A 23,825-nucleotide genomic window follows, 5' to 3' on the forward strand; every position below is an offset into this window, starting at 1 on the left:
TGACCGAGCCGGCGGTCCGATCTGACCCGTTTCGCGTTTCCGTTTCTTGACGCCTAGAAGTGGATCCGTTGGTTCCCGATAACGGATCTGGGCCATCGACTTTAACTGTAAGCCCATCGGCCACGGCCCGACTCACGGAATCCCTAGACAATCGTCGAAAGGGGGATCGGGGAGAGAGAGAGAGAGAGAGAGATCAGGGGATCAGTCACCGCGGCAGAGGGAGTGCGATTCGCCAAGTGCAGCTCATCTCCGATCGCTCGAGGCCGGTGGCCGAGGTATGGAGCGCATCTAGTCCCGATGTTTTCTTCATTGTGATCGAAGTTGCATTCTATTTCGTACTGTGGTGGTTGAAATTGCATCCTCCCGACTTACATCTTTCCTGACCGTAGACGGTTAGATCGGCGTCGGATCGAATAGACCAGCTACTTCTTTTGATCTTTCCCTTTCCTCTTTCGTCGTGTCCGCGGCAGGCGAGAGTGCGATTCGCAAGTGCAGCTCGACTCCGACTTCACGAGGCCGTAACCCGAGTTATGGAGCCAATCTCTTCTCGATGTTTTCTTGATTGTGATCGAAGTTGCATGTGAATTTAGCTTTCTCGATGAAATTATTTCCCGTGATTTTGTTGGAATTTCTTCATGTTTTCGTGGATGAAATGTCACACTTCCGGCTTAAGTTGTTCCTTACTGTAGATGGTCAGATCGGCGTCGGATCGATTAGGCCAGCCATTTTCTCGATCTTTCGCTTTTATCTTCATGTCGCCGATAAGTTACTCTCTGTCGCCTTCGATCCTTCCCCTCAACTCGCACGATATTCGATTATCCTTTTGACATAAGCCAAAACAAAAAAATCCGATCTTGATCCCTCCCCACCTTTGAATTGGTTTGAACTTCAAGTTTCTTTTAGCATTAGACACAGTTTTGATGCCTTTAGTTTGTGTTTTTGCTTTGTTGTTGGTGCTTAATGTAGTTCCTATTTACGATCCAGAATTGTTTTGCTACTGAAAGATCTGCTCTCTTGGTTATCCTTAACATACTTCTATGTACAATTGCGTTTACTCATTGTAAACAAGATTTCCTACTTGAATCAAGAAAAAAATGTTGAAGTGAACCTTTGTCATTACAGAGGTTTTATACTGAATTGTTTTTGCTTTCAGGTCTGGGAATAATATTTGATGGCTAATACAGCGTGCTTCATTATTGTCAGCAGAAATGACATTCCAATTTATGAAGCTGAAGTTGGCTCTGCAATGAAAGTATTACATGCTTACTTGGGTTATTTTTTGGTGGTTACTTTATCTTACTTAAGATGTCTGCAATGAAAGTATTACATCCTTACTGGTTGGCATGAGCTGAACCGGACAAAGCAGCAATCCTTGCTCTTCTAAATGTTTCACGGTTTATCACTTGTGATGGAAATTTTGTGGGTAGCATAGAGATTGATGTGAATGTTGACATAAGTGGTATGCATGCTTGTTCCAGTTTTTTTAAATGGATGTATTTTGGTAGTGAATACTACTCGTGATGTCATAGCCTTTAGGCAATGTGGGGATTGGTGTGAATACGGATGTGTGCACATAAGATATGCATGCAAAGAGCTATGCATGTTTGTTTCAATTTTTTCATACGTGTCTTTTTGGGCACATTTTTTGGATATGAATCTACCTGTCCACTACACATTGACTTCATAGCCACTATGTATTGTATGAGATATGTCTTTGTTGCTTCATATGGTAGTCTCAACTCTAGGCTCTGTGCATTTTTTGTACTAATTTAATCTACAAATAAATATAAATTTTGTTCATAGTTCTTGTTGGGAATTCAAGTGACTGCATAAGTTGACTAAGTTCTTATCTTATTATTTGACAGAAAGAAGAAGCTGCTCAGCAGCACCAGTTCATTTTACATGCTGCCTTGGATATTGTCGAAGACCTTGCATGGACAACAAGTGCTATGTGAGACTCAATATTTTTTCTGTTGCTCGGTGTATATGTGAACTGATCATTACTCCCTTCGATAATGTACCTGCACTTTTTGCACATCTCATGCTCCTGCAGGTTCTTGAAGGCAGTGGACAAGTTCAATGATCTTGTGGTCTCTGTATATGTTACTGCTGGTCATATCCTAACAACAGTTTTTAGACGAAACATTCATACTAACATTTGATCAAGACTTCTAAAGTGCATTAACTGTGCTTTACCATTTTCTTTATCCGTCCTCATTTCATGGGTCAGCAAAGTGCATAAAATTTCTTACTTCAAAGTTAATACTATCTTGCTAGATGAATATTCACAGATATCACGAACATAACATAATTTTTTGCATTGTCAAACATCAAAATTGTAAGTCAATACCTATTCTGCAAAATCATGATTCATGAAATTGTGTTGTTGTCGCATACAGGATCTATTAGTTCTATCATACAACAAAATCATAGCCACTTTTGTGTTTCCTTAACACACCTAATTCATACACACTAGATTTATGTTGCTACATGATTCCCGCAATGAGGATGGGATAAAGAGTTTCTTCCAAGAGGTTCAGGAGCTTTACATAAAGGTAACATTTTTATTTGTTTTCTTTGTTAGTGAATATTTTGCATGAGTTCTTGTTTTTAGATTCATCTTTCCTAGGATAGAGCATGAAGCCAAAGGTACTTGGGACTAGTTTGTTATATTTAGAAACAATTTCATTTTGGTAAAATTGCATACATAACCCAACAATGTCACAATTCTTCACCCCTAGGAATCTGAAAGCATCTTATATATATTGATGGAGACATTAGCAATAATCATTCATGTAGAGAGAGAATCTAGCATCAGCGGAATCTGCATCATTCATGTTAGATTCTCTCTCTTTGTAGTATTAACTAATACTTGTGTAACCAGATATATTGTAGTACCATGAATCATCACACTTCTAAATTAGATAACTGTCATAGCAAGGTATGGGAGATTTACAAATAGCATACGAGGACGGATGTTTCTGTGGCTGGCTGAAATGAGAGATTGTTTTGGTGGATGTGTGTAGTTATTAAGAATAATAGAAAATTTTCATTCGTAAGCTTCAATAGAGGATGAAATGAAGAAAAATCGTTCAAGGATGCGCTAAGAACATCTATAGATGTTATATATGTTATAGGCTAGAAAAGCTAAAACAATTATTATTAGTAGTACTTTACTAGAAATCATAAATAAAAAATTTAATTATTCTTAATTTAACTAGAGATATGTATTTATATAGAGCTCAATGGCAAGAAAGGATCCATGTAGTGGAAGCCAGCCAAATAGTTTGGACATTATGGTTTTGTTATTATTTTTGTAAGACTGATGTTGGATTTAATGGTATCAACTGTTTAGTCAAAGCAGTGGGCAACCTTGCTGGTTTTATAACATGCTATCATTAATATTGGTTCCTTCTGCTTCAATGTTGCAGTTAGTAACTCCAGTGGTCAATGCTGAGTATTTATTTCTGTTTCCTGTATAAAAAAAAAAATTGAGAGTACTGATGATTGAAGAAAGTGCTAAATCACGTGTCTTTCTACTTCGCATGAACAGATTTTATTAAATCCCCTATACTTACCTGGGTCGCGCATCACATCATCACATTTTGATACCAAAGTCCGAGCTCTTGCAAGAAAATATCTGTGAACATGCTGGACCGCATATCAAGGGAAGTTTCTCTTCTCAAATCCGATCCTTGTGTTCATTTGAAGCAGTGCCATTGGGTTTCTTTCTCTCTTGCCTCCTCTGTTTTTTATTTTCCTGAAAGTGTAATACATGGGGGAGAAGTGTCGGTTTTTAGATACGTAATTTTCTCACTAGCGTCTATGACTGACCCATTTGTTTCACTGACTAATTGCTGATTGATGCATCTGAAATGCTTGTGTAGTAAACCTAACATGGTGGTTAATTCTCAGTTTTATCATATCATTTTTTAGCTGCCTCTCCACTGCCTTATCTTTCATACACTTTATTCTCTTTTTTCTTATTTACTTCGAACTAATTTGTTTCATGCTGAAGGACTCTGATTTTTTTTCTTATTCGATAAATATCTGCTCGACTTCGTAAGAGAGTTTTAACTCTTAACTCCTTTCTTGACATGTGCACATGTGTTAAGTCTTTCTGAAGATTTTAATTACTCAAGTTATGTCGGAGGCAGCTTTCGCTAGACTGAAAGCTTTCTGAAGGTTCTAATTACCCAGATGGAAGCCTTTGGTAGATTTTTGGGAACACACCGGTTAAGACTAATCACATTATAGGACCTTGAACATTATTTTATGTCATCCAATTTGGTAAAAGAATATTATATTCATCATATACATCAGTTGGACAACATCGATCATAATTTCTGGCAGGTCAAGTTCCTCCCGTAATGATTTATTATTATTAGTATCTCTGCTGAAGGAAGAATTAAAGGTTACGTGATATTTGTGCTGAAATATGCAAGCCATAGCACAAACATATGAATGATACCCACATATTCATTCGTGTATATATATATATATATATATATATATATATATATATAATACAGGAAAATAACACAAAGTTCACGATAACATGAATCGATCAACATAGGCTGTTAATAGGTAAAAGCAATCAAAGGGCATTATTGACAAAGCACAGAGTTCCACTTGGGAGGGGGGGGGGGGGGGGGGAGCATCCGCAAAGTAAATTGGAACTACAATATTTTTCTCTTGGAAGTACGATATTTAGCCTAATGGCATCTCCAAACAACATAGTCACTAAATGACCTTGCTAATAACCTAGTGTTTGCTCCACTACATAAATTGCCATCTATGATGGTGTCAACAGAAACCACGTCTTCAAAGGAGTTCACCCTTCGAAGCTTACATAAGTTCGTTTCCAGTACTGAGAAGATGGAAAATCAATTTAGGGTTTCAAGATATCACTATTTTAAGGAGAATTGGAGCAAAGAACCTGGCAAGAGCATCTAAGTTGTCTGAGAAACCTTTTCAGAAGCAGCCTCACGCTCCTTTCGGCGTCGTTCCCTCTGCAACAGCACAGGAAACTAAGAACAAACTCCGGTATGTTTAAAAATGAAAGCAGCAGGAAGAAGAGCTTCCACAAACAAATACTGGATCGGAAACAAATAAATAGCCAGAAGCCAATAATTCCTTGGCACACAAGAAAATACATCACTCTCTTCTACTACTGCCCCCAAGCTACAGAGCATGAATATTAAGATACATGTTACCTATATGGCAAGATATACACCAATACATCAGATCTTGATAAGAACAGGATGCGCAATGGAAAATATCCAAAAATAAAGTTCTGAAATATAACATGTATAGTCCACATTGACTAGACCAAGTATCTATTGATTCCAACATATGACATCGACGACAATGATAATAATACAACCACAAGCCATTAGCATAACAGTCCTCTACCAAAAAAAGCCAGTTCTCTACAAAGAAAATTAGTCCTATACAAAAAAAGAGAATAACAGTACCACATTCTTAGAAAACCAGTCCTCGAATGAGATCTCATAAACTCAATTTTGAGTCCAACTTCTACTCTGACATAGTAGTATACTAACAGTCCTCCAATGTTCTTCATAAACTTAAATTCTAGACCAAATTGTACTCTAACATAAATAACTCAAATCCTCGTTCAACTTGTAAAATGAACAAACCATAATGAAGATGCGGTGCACAATAATAGCAAGGAAAACACTACAAAGGAGACTATATTAATTCATTGAGGTTTACTGCAAAAACAAAGGTGCAATAGGATAGCAAGTAAATCACGTAAAGCCAACAACTTGTGCATAAATATTAATGCAAACTGACTTTGAAACAATCACACATGCAGGAAAAAAATGGACGTATGGCAATTAACAGGAGAAAAACAGAGGAAAAGAAAACACTTTTATTATGGGGGAAATGAGGTTGGGAACACAGGTGAGTTGAGTCAAGATAGGGTTGTGTTGGCTTTAAGATGAATCATTTTCAGGCTGGATCAGTTATGAACTGAACTTTAATGGTTCATGAAAAATGCTTAACCCATACACAACCTCAATGGTGATTGGTTGAGTTTTGCTGTAATTTCAGGTACATGAGCTTAAGCCAGATATTAGCAAAATGTCCGTGTCGGAAGCCTAAGGCACTGAATATAAAAAAACATAGAATGTGTTTTGGGTACCCATCATGTCCAATTTAAACACCATAACATGGTCACTCACAGGAGTGGTTCTCTCCAATCACATAATGAAAGTCCTATCTGTCTTCATACATGTAAATTTTGCTTCCTATTGGTCAAAGGCTCTGGTGAGAGGATTATGACATCCGATAGGTGGAATAGTTCTGGCCTCTGGGACTTCAAAAAAAACTTACAGCATCGACCAGTTTGGGTCTAGATGCCCAACCCAAGTCCAACTCAGATTTGTCTGGTTTGGGTGTGGGTTCACCCAATTTTAGTTGGGTTCGATTACGGATTATAAAACTCAAATTCACCTTTGAACATATCTGAAGACCCTAAAACAGAAAAAGAACTTCATCCATAGTCTCATGCAAAACCAGAACCAACATTGTGCACCACTGCTACGGCCAATGCAGCCCAAGAACACAGTAGCTTTAAATGATACAGTGCTCAAGGGTCAAGACACCCTATACCAGCTCTCATTCTTGCCTCAGCATGAGATGCTTCACTCGTATATCCAAAATTTCAATTCTTGGAAAAAAAAAGATATTTCATTTCATGCATAATCTCAAAGGGAAATAAAATCGGAAGAGCGGTCCCAAAAACACGACCACCTCCCCAATTTTCCAACAAGAAAAAGATAAGAGATGACACTAGACAGATCGAAATAATGTGGCAGAAATCAATCAATTGAAAGCATTTTTGTGCATGTCATATACTGCTTCATTTTTATAGTTAGTCATCTGCTGCAAGTCCAAAGAAAGAAAAACCGCAACATCTTTAACAGTTAGCCCTAAACTCCAACAATTTTAAGCCAAAGTTCTCTCCATGTACATAACCCATCAAATCAATTCCATGACCGAATCAGACTTACACATAGAACTCAATTTGACTTCTAATTTCAACTTTACACACAGCAATATCGCTCGCTACCAAAACACCAAAACTTCGAAACTGAAGATGGAAATGGATCGGTTGCAGTCTAGATCAAAGGAGAAGGAGAAGAGCGTACCCGGCGTTCCCAGTAGGGAAGGAAGCAAACAAAATCGTAAACCGGAGAGAGTGTGTTGACGAGGACCAAGTTCAACCCCATGAACACCAGGAGCGACGTCATCGGCCGCGTCCGATGCGGCATCTTCTATTCTTTCCAAACGGAACAAGGGTAAAAAGATCACCCTATTTTTCTCCTTCCAAGCTTCGAGGGATCAGAAGGAGAGGAAGGGATGGTTTGGTGGTTGCTCCTGCTCTGGAGAGGATGAGAGGCCGACGACTGAGAGGATTGATGAGGAGGATCGATGGCGGAAGAGAAGAAGAGCGACAGCGAGAGAGAACAGGGCAAGGCTCGAAGTCGACACGGTTGGATTGCTTCCGTCCAATATTAATGCTTGTGCAGTAGGGTTCTTTTTTTTTCTTCTTTTTTTTAATAAAAAATAGAATGAAATTCATAAGTTTAAGAATTTTTTTTGGTGAATTACATCAATTTTTTTTATAAAAATCAGATAATTTAAAAAAAATATGATCATTCTATCTTTCTCGACCATCGCCTCGCTACGTTTGGGCTAGCCCCTATAATTGTAAGGAAATTTAGAACTCACGGAAGCTTATTTACTTGTGCACCGAGCAGCTTACTTGACTTTTCTATTGTTGACCTATAATACTAAACTCTCCTAGTCTCCTGTATCTTCGCGCATGGGTTGACCCCATTGGTCATCCCCCTGTGCGTGCATGATGATTTTAAGATCCGACGAGAGTATAAAGACAATGACAAAAATGACAATAGTTCCCGTGAAGATAAGGGTAAAACAACGTTTCACGTGGTTAGAGACATGATTTGATTATTTTTTAAAAGTTTGAATATTTTACGAAAAAATTTGAGAATTCGCTCTAAAAACTATTTAATTTTTAGAAATGTTACCTTGAAAAAATTATTCAGCAATAATTTTATTTCTTCTATCAATACAAATTTAAGAAATTATTTTCTTATAAGCTGAACAAATTTAATTTATTTACAAAATCTTTTTTCTTCCAAATTCGCTTGGACTAACTTGAAATTGTCCAAATCATGAAACAAGGATCAGCCAACATTGCAATATCTTATTAGGTCGTGACTATTATCTTTCAAGAGCTTAAATATTTTTGTCTGAATCATACAACACTCTTTCGATCGATCTCTTCTAACATCTTTATAGTTTCATATGACACCGATAAAAGTGCAGATATACTTTGCAACAATAATTTCAAGATCACACAAGCATAATTAACAATAAAAAATAGAAAGATCTTCGGTCATTCGGTCATTTAAACGATCGTACAATAAAGGATTCACTCACTCCTTTCATCGAGATCACAAGAAACTTTACAGTGTCTTCCTTGTCAATGCTGGCACTAAACTTAGCAAATGAGATCGAAGTCATGAAAGACAGATACAAAATCCTAACAAATATATTAAGCAAAAGAAAGAATAAGTCCAAACAATTACTCTGCAGATCTTTAACCAAACACAGAGGGAAGGGTTGAGAGTTTGGGGATTGACTGGAATAACTTGAGATATCTGATCTGTACGATATTATTTATAACCTGAAAAGACCTTGTTCTGAAACTAAGTACAATAAATTCATTCCCCGGAAATAAAAGCATTTCCTTACCATTGTCATTTGGAACGTTACACCTATTTATTGTGCAATTAGTGTGATAATAGAGGGCATGAAATTCGGTTGAAACCATTGTCATCTAGCACCGAATCACTATCTCCATGTGGCGTTCATCGGGGAAGGCCAGCTAGATTTATTAATTGACTGATTGTTTGGGTTCGAGTGGTAAAACGTCGTTAGCTGGCTTGCCATCTAGAACTGACACGTCTTCCATATCACAAAGTGCCGACCATTGTGGTCGATTGGTCACCCAAATGTTCCTGACATGTCAATCGGACGAGGTCAACATGTCGACTTGCGAAGAAAACGTTGTCGGCCATGTCAATTCTACCATATCAGCATCCATATGTCATCTACCATGAACCTTTGTGCCTGCAAATATGCTGCATACAGTAGTGATTATAACTTTCTACACTTGAGGTCAACAAAAAGTTGGTCCATTTCATTATCAAAGCCAACATCAACTTAATAAAAGATGCATTTAATGATCCAATGAGAATAGTTTGTAGACCACTAGAGCTATGCCGACTTGGTCAGAAGACAGAAAGGCTTCCACGAAGCTCACTCACTTCTAATAAATCCAGCTATAATCGATCTGCTTGACTTGAAAAGTCAACTCAGGCCTATAGCTGCCTGCACTATGGTTCTTCTTTTGTGCCATTGTACTATAGCTGCAGGAGGATCAACCCATGGCAGGAGAAGCAGTTCTAGGAGCTTTTATGCAGGTACTTTTTGACAAGATAATTACTACTGTTCTAGATGAGACAAGATCACTTTGGGGTGCCCATGGAGAACTACAAAATATGACAACCACACTCCCAACAATCCAAGCCTTGCTTGAGGATGCAGAGGAGAAGCAATTAAAAGATAAATCAGTCAGATACTGGTTGGCAAAGCTCAAGGATGTGGCTTACGATATGGATGAATTGCTGGATAAGTACACGGCAGAAGTCTTGAAGAGGAAGACGGAAAGAGAAGCTCAAAGTATGCAGGTATGTAGCTGCTTTGCTAATATTTGTTGGCATGGTTTGTTACAGTTTAAGTTGCGACATAGAATTAGAGCAATCCGAGAGAGGTTTGATAAGATTGCAAGGGAACGAGAGAGTCTCGGCCTCCAAATATTAGATTGGACAGACCAACTTCAGGTAACAGAGCGACCACAGACTAGCTCGCTAGTAGATGATATTAACGTAGTTGGAAGGGAAACAGATAAAGAAAAAATAATAAAGATTTTGCTGGCTGATGCCGGCTCAACTCCCAATGTTTCTGTTCTCCCTATTGTTGGCATGGGAGGGCTAGGAAAAACTACTCTTGCCCAGCTTGTTTACAATGATCACAGGGTAAAAGAGCACTTTCAGTTGAGAATATGGGTGTGTGTTTCTGAGATTTTTGATGAGACGAAGCTGACAAAAGAAACACTAGAGGCGACAACTAGTGGGTATTCTTGCACCACCAGAAACTTAAACTTGCTCCATGAAGAATTAGTTGAAAAGTTCAAAGGAAAACGTTTCTTGCTCATTCTAGATGATGTTTGGAATGAGGACCCTAATAAATGGTATACATATAGCAATGCTCTCAGATCTGGGAATAGAGGGAGCAAAATCATAGTGACAACTCAAAATGAATCTGTTGGGAGGATCATGGGTGGCGTATCTCCTTACAAATTGAAACAACTATCAGACAGTGAATGCTGGACAGTGTTCAGAAATTATGCTTTTTTTAATGGAAACTCCAGAATTTACCCAAATCTTGAGAAGATAGGCAGGGATATAGTCCAGAAGTTGGAGGGGTTACCTCTTGGAGCGAAGACACTTGGGAGCCTCCTCTACTCCAAAACTAATGAAGAAGACTGGAAGAACATCCTGAAAAGTGAAATTTGGGAGTTAACTCCAGGTAAAAACAACATTTTACCAGCTCTAAGATTGAGTTACAAGCACTTAACTCCACACTTGAAGCAGTGTTTTGCTTTCTGTTCGGTCTTTCATAAAGATTATATATTTGAACGAAGCATACTGGTTAAGATATGGATGGCACTCGGATTCATTCAGCCACATCGAAGCAAACGATTGGAGGACATAGGGAACAGTTACTTTGATGAATTAGTAACTAGATCTTTCTTTCAGTCTCATAATGGAAACTATGTGATGCATGATGCTATCCATAAGCTTGCACAGTCTCTGTCCGTTGGAGAATGCCACAAGATGGAAGAAGATTTGGGAAACAATGACCCGAAAAAGCTTCATCATTTATCATTTTCATGTGCTAATTCAGTGCCAACTTCCTTTGTGGAGTTCTATAAATTCAAGAGACTACGTACACTTCTGTTACTTCAGGGATACAAATCCAAGACTGGACCTATCCCAGATGACCTCTTTACAGAACTCAGTTCTTTGCGGGTATTGGTCTTGCATCGTAGAGATATAAATGAGTTGCCAAATTCTGTTGGGAGCTTGATTCAGCTTCGGTACCTAGGCCTCTCCGGTACTGACATCAAAACACTACCTCAGTCAATTGGTAAACTCTATAATCTGCAAGTACTGAACTTAAAAAACTGCAATTTACTGGTTAAAATACCTGATGGCATTACCAGACTGATCAATTTGCGACATCTTGAAGCAACTACAAAGTTGATCACCAAAATAACTGGATTGGGGAACCTAACCTGCCTCCAAGAATTAGAGAAATTCACTGTTCGCAAGGCTAGAGGACACAAGATAAAAGAGTTGAAAGAAATGAACGAGCTTCGAGGAAATCTACGAATTAAAAAGCTTGAGAACGTGTTCAATGGAAAACAGGCAAGTGAGGCTAACTTATATGCCAAAGAGTTCCTTCATACTCTCAGCCTTGAGTGGTCAGATGAGAGAAATGTCAACTGTGAAGGTGAAAATCTCCACGAGGAAGTACTTGAAGCCCTTCAACCACACCATGATCTGAAGGAGCTTACAATCATGGGCTATGCGGGTACCAAGTTTCCAAGTTGGCTAGGTCATCCATCATTCTGCTACTTACAGACCATTCACATGTCCAATTGCAGAAGATGCATAGTTCTTCCACCTCTTGGACAGTTGCCCCTGCTTAGATATCTGGATATCAGCGGAGTGCATGGATTGATAAGAATCAGTGAAGAGTTTTCAGGTATCACTGATATCCAAGGGTTCCCATCATTGGTTGAACTATTACTTGATGATATGCCTGATCTTGTGGAATGGATTTGCTCAGATTATGTTTCGTTGTTCCCTTGCCTTACCGAAGTTGAAATTGTGGATTGTCCAAAGCTAAGAGAGCTGCCTAGTCTCCCTCGAACAATAACAAGGCTCAAGATTTCAGACATAGGGATTAATTTTCTTCCAGGATTGCAGAATTCGGACTCATTGCACTTGCCGAGACTCTCTGTCCTGCAAATTAATGAATGTGTGAACCTGGCATCATTGCAGCAAGGCCTTCTTGAGCAGCAACTGAGGGCTCTCGAGCAGTTGACAATCACTGGTTGCCAAGAGCTTGCCAAACTCCCTACAGAAGGTTTCAGAAGCCTTGTTTCACTAAAGAGCCTACACATTTACAACTGCCCCAAACTTGGGACTCGGGAAGATGATAGAGCCCTGCTTCCCAGCTCACTTGAAGATCTTAGGATAAGTTCATGCTCCAAACTGGTTAAAAAGCTACTTGAAGAGCTTAAGCACCTCTCATATCTTCAACATCTGAGGATCAAAGATTGCCCTGACCTGTATTATTTTCCGGAGGAAGGACTTCCTATCACACTTAAGTTTATTGGGATATCTGATTGCATCAACCTCCAACTATTGCCTGCCAGGATTCAAGAACTCTCTTCACTGACAACTCTGACCATAGTCAATTGCCAACAAGTCCAGTACTTGCCAGAGGCAGGCCTACCCATTGAACTGCAAGAATTATGCATCAAAGAATGTCCATTGTTGAAAGAGCGTTGTCAAGAGAGAACCGGAGAAGACTGGCACAAGATAGTTCACATCCCCAGAATAGAAATTGATGAGTTAATTCTGAGGCGATTAGGATAACAGCAACCTGCTGCATCATTGCACAGCCTGCACAAAGAAAAATGCCATGATGCACTATGATGATACCAAGTCCATTGCCAACAATTACTTTTATTTAATCCTTCAATCACTACATCCAATGAGAAAGTTGGTATCAACCATTGTTCCTGTCCATACACAACATTGTTCAATGGACAGTAGTCATTTAATATAACATACTACTGTTCTGGTATTGTTACATGGTCACTTGATCATCTTGATTACCACCTAGGTGGTGGGCAAGGCTCAAGGCACTCGAGTGATGCCTGATCGGGTCATTATATGCCGATACACAATCATTCATATTTTTGTAGGCCAATGCATACATTCATGTATGAATGAATTATATTAAATTTATGTGTCAAAATCTTGATTCCTATGTTAGGATCCAACAAACCTGAACCAACCAACACCATCTAATACATTGTAGGATATGAAATTGGTGAAATTGTGATAAGATCTAGATCTGAATCTTAGGATTGCGTGGGATCGAAAATCCTACTTTGGATCCAAAGGATCACAAATAAAGATCAATTTTTCTGATCAAACTTACCCTAGATTTAGCATGTGGCTTATTATCACCATAAAAGCAGGTAAGGACGAGTTGCAAAAGATCATAACTCTAACATCTCACTTGGCTCTTTACCATCTTTAGTGCTAATGCCCTATTATCATCTCATGTTATGTCATGATTGTGCTCTCTTCATCTCTTGCCATTCTGTTTGCCATCTCTAACATCTCGCTTGGCTCTTTACCATCTTTATGCTAATGCCCTGTCATCATCACGTTATGTCAAGACTCTGATCTCTTCATCTCTTGAAGTTCTGCTTGCCATCTCATCTGCTACTAGGCACTAGCCATTCCTTTCAGAATTTTCATCTCAGTTGCTCCTATCTTAAATCCTTCATCTTAATTATTTTTCCTCTCATATTTGCCACACACAGTCCCACCTTTCAGCCATTTATATTGCTCCTCACTCCTATTTGGCTTCCCAAATAGTCATCCCTAAGAGACAGGTAAATACAAATCACATGGCTATCCCTAATAGCATACCAAGACAGGTAAAAATTTGTAGTAGCATGATGTTTAAATGAATGCATATTTTACTAAATTAGTGTAATGGAATAGTGTTAATTTGATGGATATTGCATTATGCACATGTGTGAAGTTGTCCTCAACTGTTAATGATGATGCTTGTCATATTAATATGATAATTTGATATTTTGTCTTTTTAGTGAAACACATTGATCATTATCCTGTACTTTGTGATGTTGTCACAGTGTATAAAACTTGGATGCCCTCTTGTCTTCCTCACATGGAACAGTTTTACAGAACCTGATCTATTCCATCTTCCTAAACAACAAAAAAACCGGGCTTATTGAATTCTTAGATTTCTTATTTATTATACATTCTCAGGTTGCCTTATATTAGTGTTACTGCATCCGCTCATGACTGATTCTAGATGGTGCCTAGAGATAATAAATTATTTTTGGCTCCTTGTTTTCCAGATATAGACTAGCAAATTATATTAAAAATGCTCAGAAAACTGGAATAGCAAACCAAAACTTAATTTTCTGAAATTTCTTACAACCAAAAAATATCTTGTTATAATAAAAAACAAAAAGTTAAAGCTGAGACAAAACATAAAACCTAGTAAATAAATTCAAATTCTCAAAATAGTATAATATTAAGAAAATATGTTATCGGTAGGTCTACATTGTACACTAGATCTGTGAAGTACTTGAGCTACATACTCTGATACATTTGTTCATTATTAACCAAGTTTATAGAATGGAGCAGAAGTCCTTAAGACCTACAGAATTAACTTAAATGATTATAACCCATAAGCCCTTTTCCATTTCAGTTTAAGATATACGAATAACATCTTAGTGTAAGAACAGACTCTAGCTTCACCAACTGAAGATTTACATTGCACATGGTTTTGCAGTTCCAGGTGAATCATTCATCATTTTGTCCAGCTTTCTTGTCCTCATTTCAGGCTTTCCACTTATTGAATTATCTTCAGAAAAGAAAAGCTCAAGTTCCATGACAATACTCGAAAGTTAGTAATCAACTTAAGAGAGGCTATTCAGATTGTTTTGTGTATCATTAGCACATACTAAGAACAAGATTCAAGTAGAGAATGTTCTTCCAGAGGGGCAGTTTATAGGAAGGATCGATCATACATCAGTCTCTTGATCACTTCATGGGTTTCCAAGGGTTATCTTATAGACAAGAAGAAGCTATATTCCACCTACAATGTGCATCTCTTTGTGCTTCTAGGAGACTTATATCCCCATGTAAATTGTCATATCTGTGTTTGGGTTCACATTCCTTCTTTAAGAGAGCTAATAGGCATGTTGTCTGCTATGTACAGTAAATTTATTAGTAAGGCTACCTACCACCTGATAACACGAATACAGCACATACCACAAAGAATGAAACCTCAACAAAGCCAAAGAAGGATCCTGTTACCTTACCACACCCCATCCTAAAAGCAGCTATAGAGCACCATACTAAACTTTACATCAACAAATTAACCCTAAATCGGTTCATTAGGAGAATGCCAGTGTCAAAAGCAACGAGAAAAAAGGATGACACAGAAGGCGAAAGGATCGATTGGTTCATAAGGATCGTGATCTTGATGATTGAAGAGGCGTAGCAGTTCGTCCTTACCAGGCTCCCTCTCATGTGGATCATGGGGAACAGCAGTCCTCCATCGTGCTCCATGCTTTTGTCTGCGGGATCGACGAGACCTGTGGAAATAAACGGAGAAAGATCAAGAAAAAGAAGGAACGTTTTGCCCGCCTCTACCTCAGTCTGTCGTACTCCTTGAAGCCTGTCAGGTTGGGCCGATTGATTCGCCAAGAGACGGTGAGCCCATCTCCAATTTGAAATGGGCCGAAGTCAGGTTGATCGTTGACCTTTTCATATAACTGGCATCATGTAAAATTTCAGTTATGCCCCTACATGTTCAAAAATATCAGAAACAGTTCTTTTTTTTTGCAAGAATTCGGAGTAAATAACAGCCGATATATCGATTTCAGATAGGCTAGACCCGTTATAATCTATGCATTGTAACGGGCCAGCTGGTTTGATCGTTGACAGTGTCACATTTGAACCAAGTCACTGTAAGGTTACACAATGTCAAATTTCTGATACACCCTTATCATATTCATAATATTGCAAACGGCCTTCGTTAACATAACATTTGGAATGGAATTAAATAACAACCGATATAATGATTTCTGATATATCACGCCAGTTATAATCCGTTGTGGTGCATTATAACGTTTCTTTCCTTCCCAAAGGAGGAACGAGAAACAGGTGGAAGGGAAGCCCCGTCTTTCTTGATTCCGTCGTCGTCGCCGCCGGGAAGATGAACGGCGGGCCGTCTGGTTTTCGTAAGCGGATTTCCCCTTCCCTCGTTCTCTCCGAACATCGTCTTTCTTCTCGTTTCGATCTCGTTTCCGTTCTCTTCTGATCCATCTCTTGTAGATAATGCTCCGGTGACGAAGACCTTCGTTTTCGCGAGCGGTTTCCTCACGGTTCTGTTGGGACTCCAAGGCCGCTCTCTCAAGCTTGGATTGTCGTATCAGGTTTTGCCTTTTTCCTCAGATCTCATCTTTGCCTCCTCTCTGTTATATGAATGGTTATTCTGTTGGTGGAAATTTCATCTCTATATTAGAGTTGATCGATCTGGTAAATTGGACAGCCAATTTAGATATTGTTAAGATAGTTTCATTTTACTTCTTGTTATTTACCTGGATCGTTAGGGTCTTGTAATTTATGCATTCATCTGTTAGATGAATGACTACCTATTCATTATTTTTCCTGTATGTATATTTTTACCTGCTTTTTAGTAATTAGTTTTTACCTTATGTAAGACAGAGGCACATTATTGAACTAAATCTGTCGACTTGGGTCTCTATGTGAGTTTCCGAGTGGTGTTTGGAGGGTGGATGAGTTTGGGTTATTCATTCTGGTCTTACTTTGAGTGATACCGACAACTATATGGTCTTTCAGGGAACGTGGTGATTATCCTGGGGAAAATGGACAAATTTTGAGATTCAGAAAGGAAGGATGAATATCACCTGTCTGCTCTTTCTTTTTCTTAACTTTCTTGTATTAAGTCGAAATGCATTGGCCATTTACATTAGTATATTGGCTCTTAAATTTTATGTCCGTATACTTTCCAATTGTAATCCTCAAAGGTAAATGTAATTATTTATTAGCAATCTTGGGGACTCTATTCTCGAAGCTTATTCAGTTTCTTCTGCATGTGTTATGGCAGGACATATTTCAAAAGTTCCAACTATGGAAGTTTCTTGCCTCCATCTTCTCTTTCTCATCAACACCTGAGATGATTTTTGGTCTCTATCTGCTATATTACTTTAGGGTCTTCGAGAGGCAGATAGGCTCAAATAAACATACAGTAAGTGTGTTGCTTATGAACTAATGATTGTACAGAAATATCCACAACTCCATCTTCATCTTCCACTTGAAGCTTTCATCAAAGTGAATTAATTTACTTTACAAAGTGTATGTGTTTACTGCAAAGTCTATCATTCTTCTTCTGACTTTGTTGTGCTGCTGCTGATGTTTGATATGCAGATCTTCATATTATTCTCTGTCATATTGTCATTATTACTGGAGATTCTAGCTTTGGCGTACCTCAAAGGTATGCACTATCAGCAAATCACTTTGGTTTAGCATGTATTACTTGTTTGAAGGGCAGTAGTTTCAACTTGCAAAAATAGTATCTTATTTTGACATTCTTCTTTTTGCTATGTCTACTTTTTTTGTTAGCTTTTTTTCTTTCTTTGACACCTTTTTTTATGTTATCTTCTGAAATTGTTAGGTTCTAATACTTTGATTAAATATTTTCCCGGTTGCTAGAACAGCCACTTTCAGAAGCAATTTACACTTCAGACTAAACCACACACTTTATTTTAGTGTTCGTTTTATTCTTTATTGGACTGAGACATGACATTGCCATACAATCTATGAAAGGTGTTTTTTTTTCTTTGACACCTTTTTTATGTTTTTTTCTGAAATTGATAGGTTCTAATACTTTGACTAAATGTTTTCCTGTTTGATGGAACAGCCACTCTCAGAAGCAATTTACACTTGGACTAAACAACACCCTTTATTTTATTGTTCTTTTTATTCTTTATTTGATTGAGACATCACCTCGTCATACAATCTAGAAAAAGCATGAAAGGTGTTTGGCTGACTTTTTTTGCACCTAATTCCTTTGCATCATCTGTGAGGTTCCTAATCACCTCATGTATAGGTGCTTAATTAATATCATCCTCTAACGGGTCAAATATCCAAGAATTTTTTCAATGTTAGTTTCTCTATTAAGCTACCTGCCATAATTATTCCCTGATTTGGCTGCCTGATGTGGATGCTTTGTAGCTGTTTTTTCGGAATAAGACTTAAATTTATTAAGAAATAAGAAACCAAACTTAAGTTCTTATTTCCTACTTAGTATCGAGTAAAAGGAAATGATGATTGGATGGATATGTGAGATTACAAATGATGCACATATTAATATTTAGAGCAAGGCTTCAGTTACAGGTCGGACCGGTGTCGAAATGTATATTTTGTTACCAATACTTATGCATTTTTTTAAATTATTTTATTTAATGTTATTGGACTGTATAGGTTGGGATACTGATTGGTATAATAACACCATACCAGTAGTTTTCCGACTAGTAATTAAATACTTGGTATAATGATATACCAACACTTGATACCATACATATCCAATAGTTTTCTGACCAGTAATTAAAACCTTGGTCTAGAGTGTTACATCTTCAAAGAACAATAATGATCATTTACACAATCTCTATTGAGACATCTGGATTGGTTAGTGCATTGTTGTACAAGTGATAGGTCTCAAGTTTGAGTTCACATGTGAGCGTCATGTACACCATTTAATGTAATGGATATATCTTTCTTTTTTTAAAATATGATCATTTATTCACACCCCTATCACATCTTTCCACCTTGAAATTTATTTGCATAAGATTCTAGAAATTTGAACGGAGGGCTTACTACATCAAGCTGGAGTGCTAATGTATCTTCTTGATATTATTCCCAGGACCATAGGCCACCCTTTTTTTGAAATCATTCCAGCTATTAGTTTTCTCTAAAGTGACTATCGAAAGAAAAGTTATCTAGTTAGTGGAACGACCTGATCTCTTTCCCCTTTCTTACTAAAGTGGTGCTCATTCAGCAAAAGGGATCAGAAAAAGCATCAGCTACAACATGTAGGAAGTGAAATTCTTTGATTATTTAAAGGAAGTTAACGCGTAAATGATTATCTGATAACAAAATCCAGCATCAGATTTTTTACCCAGATTTTGTTTCTTTGAATTTTTTATGGATTCATTTCCTACAATTTTCTTGCCTGTAAACTACATCAAACTAAATATCTTTATTTGTTTTGGTTGAGGCATGTTCTCCATAAATAGTTCTTTGCTGGTGACCAGTCATGATAGTGTCTGACAAAGTGCAGCTGACTCTGAAACCTTATTGGCCAAGTGTTGTCATTCTCATTTTTAGATTATTTGATGGGTAGATATTACTTTTTATTTTATGCTGCTGCTTTTTTTATGATTATGTTATCTTGAGTAGGGAGCTTATATCAACTTTTTTGCAGATCCGTTGAGTAACCTTGCTTCTGGACCATATGGTCTTATATTTGCTGCTTTTATGCCCTTTTACTTTGATATTCCAGTCTCATCGCGGTTCCGTATATTTGGGATAAATTTCACTGACAAATCATTTATATATTTAGCTGGCCTTCAGGTGAAACTTAATATTGAAACTCATCTATTATGTAGAAGATTCAGTTTTACATATGATGTCAGAAAATCTCATCTGGTTTTCTAATATTTATCTTCAGCTTCTTTTCTCATCCTGGAAACGGTCTCTAATACCTGGTTTATGTGGTTTGCTTGCTGGGTCTTTATACCGTCTTAATGCATTTGGCATCCGCAAAATAAAGGTTCATGCCACAAAATTTTTCAGTTATTTTATCATTTTATTAGTGTCATTTTTGTAAAGCTGTTACTTGCAGTTAATATGCATGTTAGTGTATTCTTCCCAAGGAAATTTTATTTATAGTGGGACGGTGTATATGTCGTTAATATGAAATTTTATTTAAATGCAATTAATATGTATTTACTTTGATATAACTATTTTTGTTGTTTAAGAATTGGACAATAATTAAACAACTCTTAATAGGTTTAATAGGTGTATATGGCCAAATCAAAAAGTCCTCAGATTGATGAAGAAGCTTTTGGAATTATATTAACTCAAATTTCTCACCTATTCTCCATCCTTCAATTGTTTTCTTTTCCTCATAATATGTTCTCTTTTTTCACCATCTAATATTTTTTTGCTTTCTTTTGTTGCATTTGATTTTGTATTATACATTACTGTTAGTGTTTTGATCTTATTTTTACCATATACTAACTATTACGCAAGTTGAACTGAGATTTTAGAAATTATATTCATTTTTTTCAAACAACACAAGACACTGGTTTTGTCTCAATTCTTAAATCTCCTTTAATATCTAACTATGTGATACTATCTATGGGCTACACTAGATGAAATACAATATAATAACAAGTCTGATGCAATGATTAATATCTGGTAATACTTTTGTAATGTAAAATTTAGTGTATAGGAATTCTTAGAAATAAGAACCAAAGTCATCATCGAATGACTAGTATTTCATGTATGCAGATGTGAGGATTGTTGCAATTGTGTGGTGTCTGACTTGACAAGAGCAAAAAAGAAACTGGAATATAACAACACATAGATTAAATATGTAATTTAGAAATAGACCAAGCAGATGTAAGCAAATTATTCAGTCAATATAAGTTTATAAGTTTTGTATTTTTCCTTCCAGACTTATATACACTTTACAGATAACTAGAAGAGTATAGAATTGTATTGGTTCAGTCTACTCTTCTGAAACCTTTGAAATGTTTTTACACTGTTCCAGCAATGCCAAAATATAGCTAAGAAGTGAGAGACAATTATTCTGAATTCATCGACATTGTTTATTTGCTTAGCTCTCCCAGAGGTGGCAAATTTATAGTGGTTAAAGTTTATCAAGGTAGAAGTTCAGAAAGAAAATTTTGTGATCTTAATATTCGAGCTTCTCTCATTTATTTATCATTTTTGAATTTGGATTTGTGACATGCAATGTTGACCTTGCACCTTGGAGGAAAATATTATCCTCCTTAGCCATGAAGATGGTTTCTGATAGATAGCCCAACTAGTGAAAAGCATTCAACTAATTCAATGGGTCGATGATATGCATAGTTGTATTTTTTTGTGATTTAGCATTTTATTCAAAATTTTGCTTTAAATTATAGTGTTACAGATTATTATTTTATATTATTTTTGACATAACCATGATTTATATGCCAATAATTTTTTGTGCGTGATTTTTCTTTCCAAAATGTATCTTTTGATAGCTGAACTTTTTAAATTGTGCAGTTTCCAGATGCACTTTTGTCAGTATTTTCACGGTTATCTTGGCCCTCAAGTAGTTCATCACCAACATCATCAAATGGGAACATTGTAGGAAATGTACATGCATATCCTGATCAGATGGAGGTAAATCTGTATGCTTTCATGGCTAAATGTTTTATTTATTATAATTGATGTATAGCTGTTCTTCTCATATATTCATTCTTCCATGCTAAAACTTGTAATCTGTCCGCCATCACCCAAGTCTGGAGTTTTTCTTTTTATAGTGATTCGCATGCCATTCAGCATGGAGCTTGTAGATTATGTATGATAGTAATTGAAGCCTGATAATATCTTCATCTATAATGTATTTCACTGCTTATATTATTATGACCGGATAATATCTTCTCTCAAATTCCATAAATGCGGAAATAGACTAGATGAACTGGAAATCAGCAAGATCTTATATAGAAAAGTTAATTTTAAAACTTAAACTCGGCCAAATAGCTATCAGAATACAGCTTCAAGATAGAGAAGTAAACCATGTTTGAGCTATGAGCACATGATTTCTGATAGCAAAATCAAATAATAAGAAAAATATGATAGGCTTGTGCAAGACAGGGACATGTCACACAATGTTTACTTTTTCTTGAATATAGAAGAGAAACACTTTTTTTTTTGTCTTTTTTTAACTCTTCTTTATGGAAATTGAAACAAGCTTGGAAGTGGAAATTCAGTGTCTGATGGAAATCAGAAGAGGGTCAGAGGGAGGTCATGTTCTCGAGATAGGAATATTGTGGGTGGGTTCTTTCTTTGACTTTGAATTTTCAAATGCAATTTTCTTTTTACTTTAAAATATTCAGAAATATAGTTAAAGGTTCCTAAAACAAAAAAATGGAAATATGTTCACAAGATAGGTCCTATTCTTGGTTTCCTCATTTGGTTGTCACAAATGTATAAGCAGGGCCAATATCAAAGGCATTACAGTTTTTTTCTCCATAATTAAAACTATGGATCTAACCAAGCACCACAATTTTGTTCTCTGAGGAGTCTAGCTTATCTTGTAGAATTTTGAAGTAATATATTTCATTTCCTTTTTTGGAAAAAAGCTATGGATCTAACCTGAGCATTTATCAAGTTTCTAGACCTTCAATTTTCTGTATCATAAAAGTTAGAAGATCTAATAGAATTTATTTTTGGCCTTTTGCTTCAATTTTTACTAATCATTTCTGAGTAGATTTCATTATAATACATTTGGATGTTAATGATGCATGATAAACAAATTGTGGGGAGAGCAGTGACTTTATTAAGAGAGTAATTCGATGGTAGATCATGTTGAAGAAACTTGTGAAAAGTTCTGCTACGGTCCATTATCCTGCAAACCAGATGACTTTGACAAATAAATACCAATAGGTGTCAACAGATGTGAAGGTAGATCCTGAACCAAGCAGGCAGAAAAATAAATTTAGAAGCATCAAATAAGTGCATGAAAGTGGATGAATTTGGCATGGCCAGTAGAACAGGAACCATCTTGATCCCATAAGGAGTATAAGAAAAACTGGATCAGACATTGTACCATAATTGCCTATTGCGAAAAATGTTCTGTGCATATTGGGAACGGCCGTCAAATTGGACAAAGACTCCATTACAAACCAGTATATCGATTATATAATTTGCAAGACATTTTTTTGTATAAATCATTTTCTTGTTATATCAGAGTGGATAGCAATTGTGCTTGTTTCAGTAGATGCTCAAGTAAACTGTGGGTGTTCTGTTATTTTCATGAGTCTTTCGATGAAGTTGTTTTATTTCAATATTTGTCACATTGCCGTACATCTTTCAGCCTCGTTCTTCACTGCCTTGCAGGGTGGTTATCCTTCTGCACCACGCATTCCTGTCATGGAGCCATCTGAGACTTCGGTTGCGACATTAGTGTCTATGGGATTCGACAGGGATTCTGCAATACAAGCACTTGTACATGCTAGAAATGACATCAATACTGCCACAAATATGCTGCTTGAATCACAGTCGCGGTAATGTTGTGTCAAAAACACGAGTACCGAACTCGAAGCTCGACGGTTGCTGAAGTCGTCAGATCACTACTTGGGGCCATATTCATTTGTCAAATATTTTGACTGCCCGAACAATAACGTCACTGGGTTATAGCACTTTGTAAAAAGATATGATAGCTTAGGTAGGCAATCCTTGTAATGATATTGATGTACACAACTAATATGCTACAATTTTAATGGACTACTCTGATTTTTTATGTTAGAAGCTTTTTATTTCGAACTTTAAACTGCGCCTGCAACTTGATTAAGGGTTAAATTATGTTTCACAAAGGTTTATACAGGCTAGATTTTTAGTACTTTTTAGTACCGTTGATTGTAGATTGTGTTGTTGACCCTATAAACTGTTGGACCGGCCACACACTAACATTGTAGATATGCAAAACCATGT

At 36.9% G+C, this 23,825-nt stretch overlaps 3 protein-coding genes across 4 annotated transcripts; all 3 read left to right on the forward strand.

Annotated features, from left to right (window-relative positions):
• Positions 1 to 123: 123 nt before the first annotated feature.
• LOC103969535 (uncharacterized) lies at positions 124 to 3,941 on the forward strand. 2 transcript variants are annotated; one of them, XM_065084999.1, is made up of 7 exons: positions 127 to 275; positions 390 to 526; positions 1,152 to 1,252; positions 1,866 to 1,951; positions 2,054 to 2,114; positions 2,469 to 2,555; positions 3,554 to 3,941. In XM_065084999.1, exons 3-7 carry the CDS (start codon positions 1,172 to 1,174, stop codon positions 3,644 to 3,646), a joined length of 408 nt encoding a protein of 135 aa, XP_064941071.1. In that variant the 5' UTR covers positions 127 to 275; positions 390 to 526; positions 1,152 to 1,171; the 3' UTR covers positions 3,647 to 3,941. The 2 variants fall into 2 exon arrangements, with proteins under 2 accessions (XP_064941072.1, XP_064941071.1); XM_065085000.1 differs by lacking the exon at positions 390 to 526 and having other exon boundaries at positions 124 to 275; positions 1,154 to 1,252.
• A 5,297-nt stretch (positions 3,942 to 9,238) lies between these two features.
• Positions 9,239 to 13,070, forward strand: LOC103969538 (disease resistance protein RGA2-like). The gene has a single exon (XM_009383096.3). It carries the CDS (start codon positions 9,507 to 9,509, stop codon positions 12,849 to 12,851), a length of 3,345 nt encoding a protein of 1,114 aa, XP_009381371.2. The 5' UTR covers positions 9,239 to 9,506; the 3' UTR covers positions 12,852 to 13,070.
• Positions 13,071 to 16,122: 3,052 nt separating this feature from the next.
• Positions 16,123 to 23,634, forward strand: LOC103969539 (rhomboid-like protein 20). The gene is made up of 8 exons (XM_009383097.3): positions 16,123 to 16,273; positions 16,368 to 16,468; positions 17,164 to 17,304; positions 17,484 to 17,550; positions 19,540 to 19,688; positions 19,786 to 19,887; positions 21,393 to 21,512; positions 23,232 to 23,634. Exons 1-8 carry the CDS (start codon positions 16,249 to 16,251, stop codon positions 23,400 to 23,402), a joined length of 876 nt encoding a protein of 291 aa, XP_009381372.1. The 5' UTR covers positions 16,123 to 16,248; the 3' UTR covers positions 23,403 to 23,634.
• The last annotated feature ends 191 nt before the right edge of the window (positions 23,635 to 23,825 follow it).

The sequence above is a fragment of the Musa acuminata genome, chromosome BXJ1-10 (assembly GCF_036884655.1).
Source record: "Musa acuminata AAA Group cultivar baxijiao chromosome BXJ1-10, Cavendish_Baxijiao_AAA, whole genome shotgun sequence".
Lineage (NCBI taxonomy): Eukaryota > Viridiplantae > Streptophyta > Magnoliopsida > Zingiberales > Musaceae > Musa > Musa acuminata.

Excerpts from the sequence above, each read along its gene's own strand:
- LOC103969539 (XM_009383097.3), top strand. The coding sequence starts at position 16,249 with ATGAACGGCGGGCCGTCTGGTTTTC. Across the intron at positions 17,551-19,539 it reads AGCTTTGGCGTACCTCAAAG|ATCCGTTGAGTAACCTTGCT; the intron begins GTATGCACTATC and ends ACTTTTTTGCAG. Across the intron at positions 21,513-23,231 it reads CATATCCTGATCAGATGGAG|GGTGGTTATCCTTCTGCACC; the intron begins GTAAATCTGTAT and ends ACTGCCTTGCAG.
- LOC103969535 (XM_065085000.1), top strand. The coding sequence starts at position 1,172 with ATGGCTAATACAGCGTGCTTCATTATTGTCAGCAGAAATGACATTCCA. Across the intron at positions 1,253-1,865 it reads AAGTTGGCTCTGCAATGAAA|AAAGAAGAAGCTGCTCAGCA; the intron begins GTATTACATGCT and ends ATTATTTGACAG. Across the intron at positions 2,115-2,468 it reads CTGTATATGTTACTGCTGGT|CACACTAGATTTATGTTGCT; the intron begins CATATCCTAACA and ends ACCTAATTCATA.
- LOC103969538 (XM_009383096.3), top strand. The coding sequence starts at position 9,507 with ATGGCAGGAGAAGCAGTTCTAGGAGCTTTTATGCAGGTACTTTTTGAC.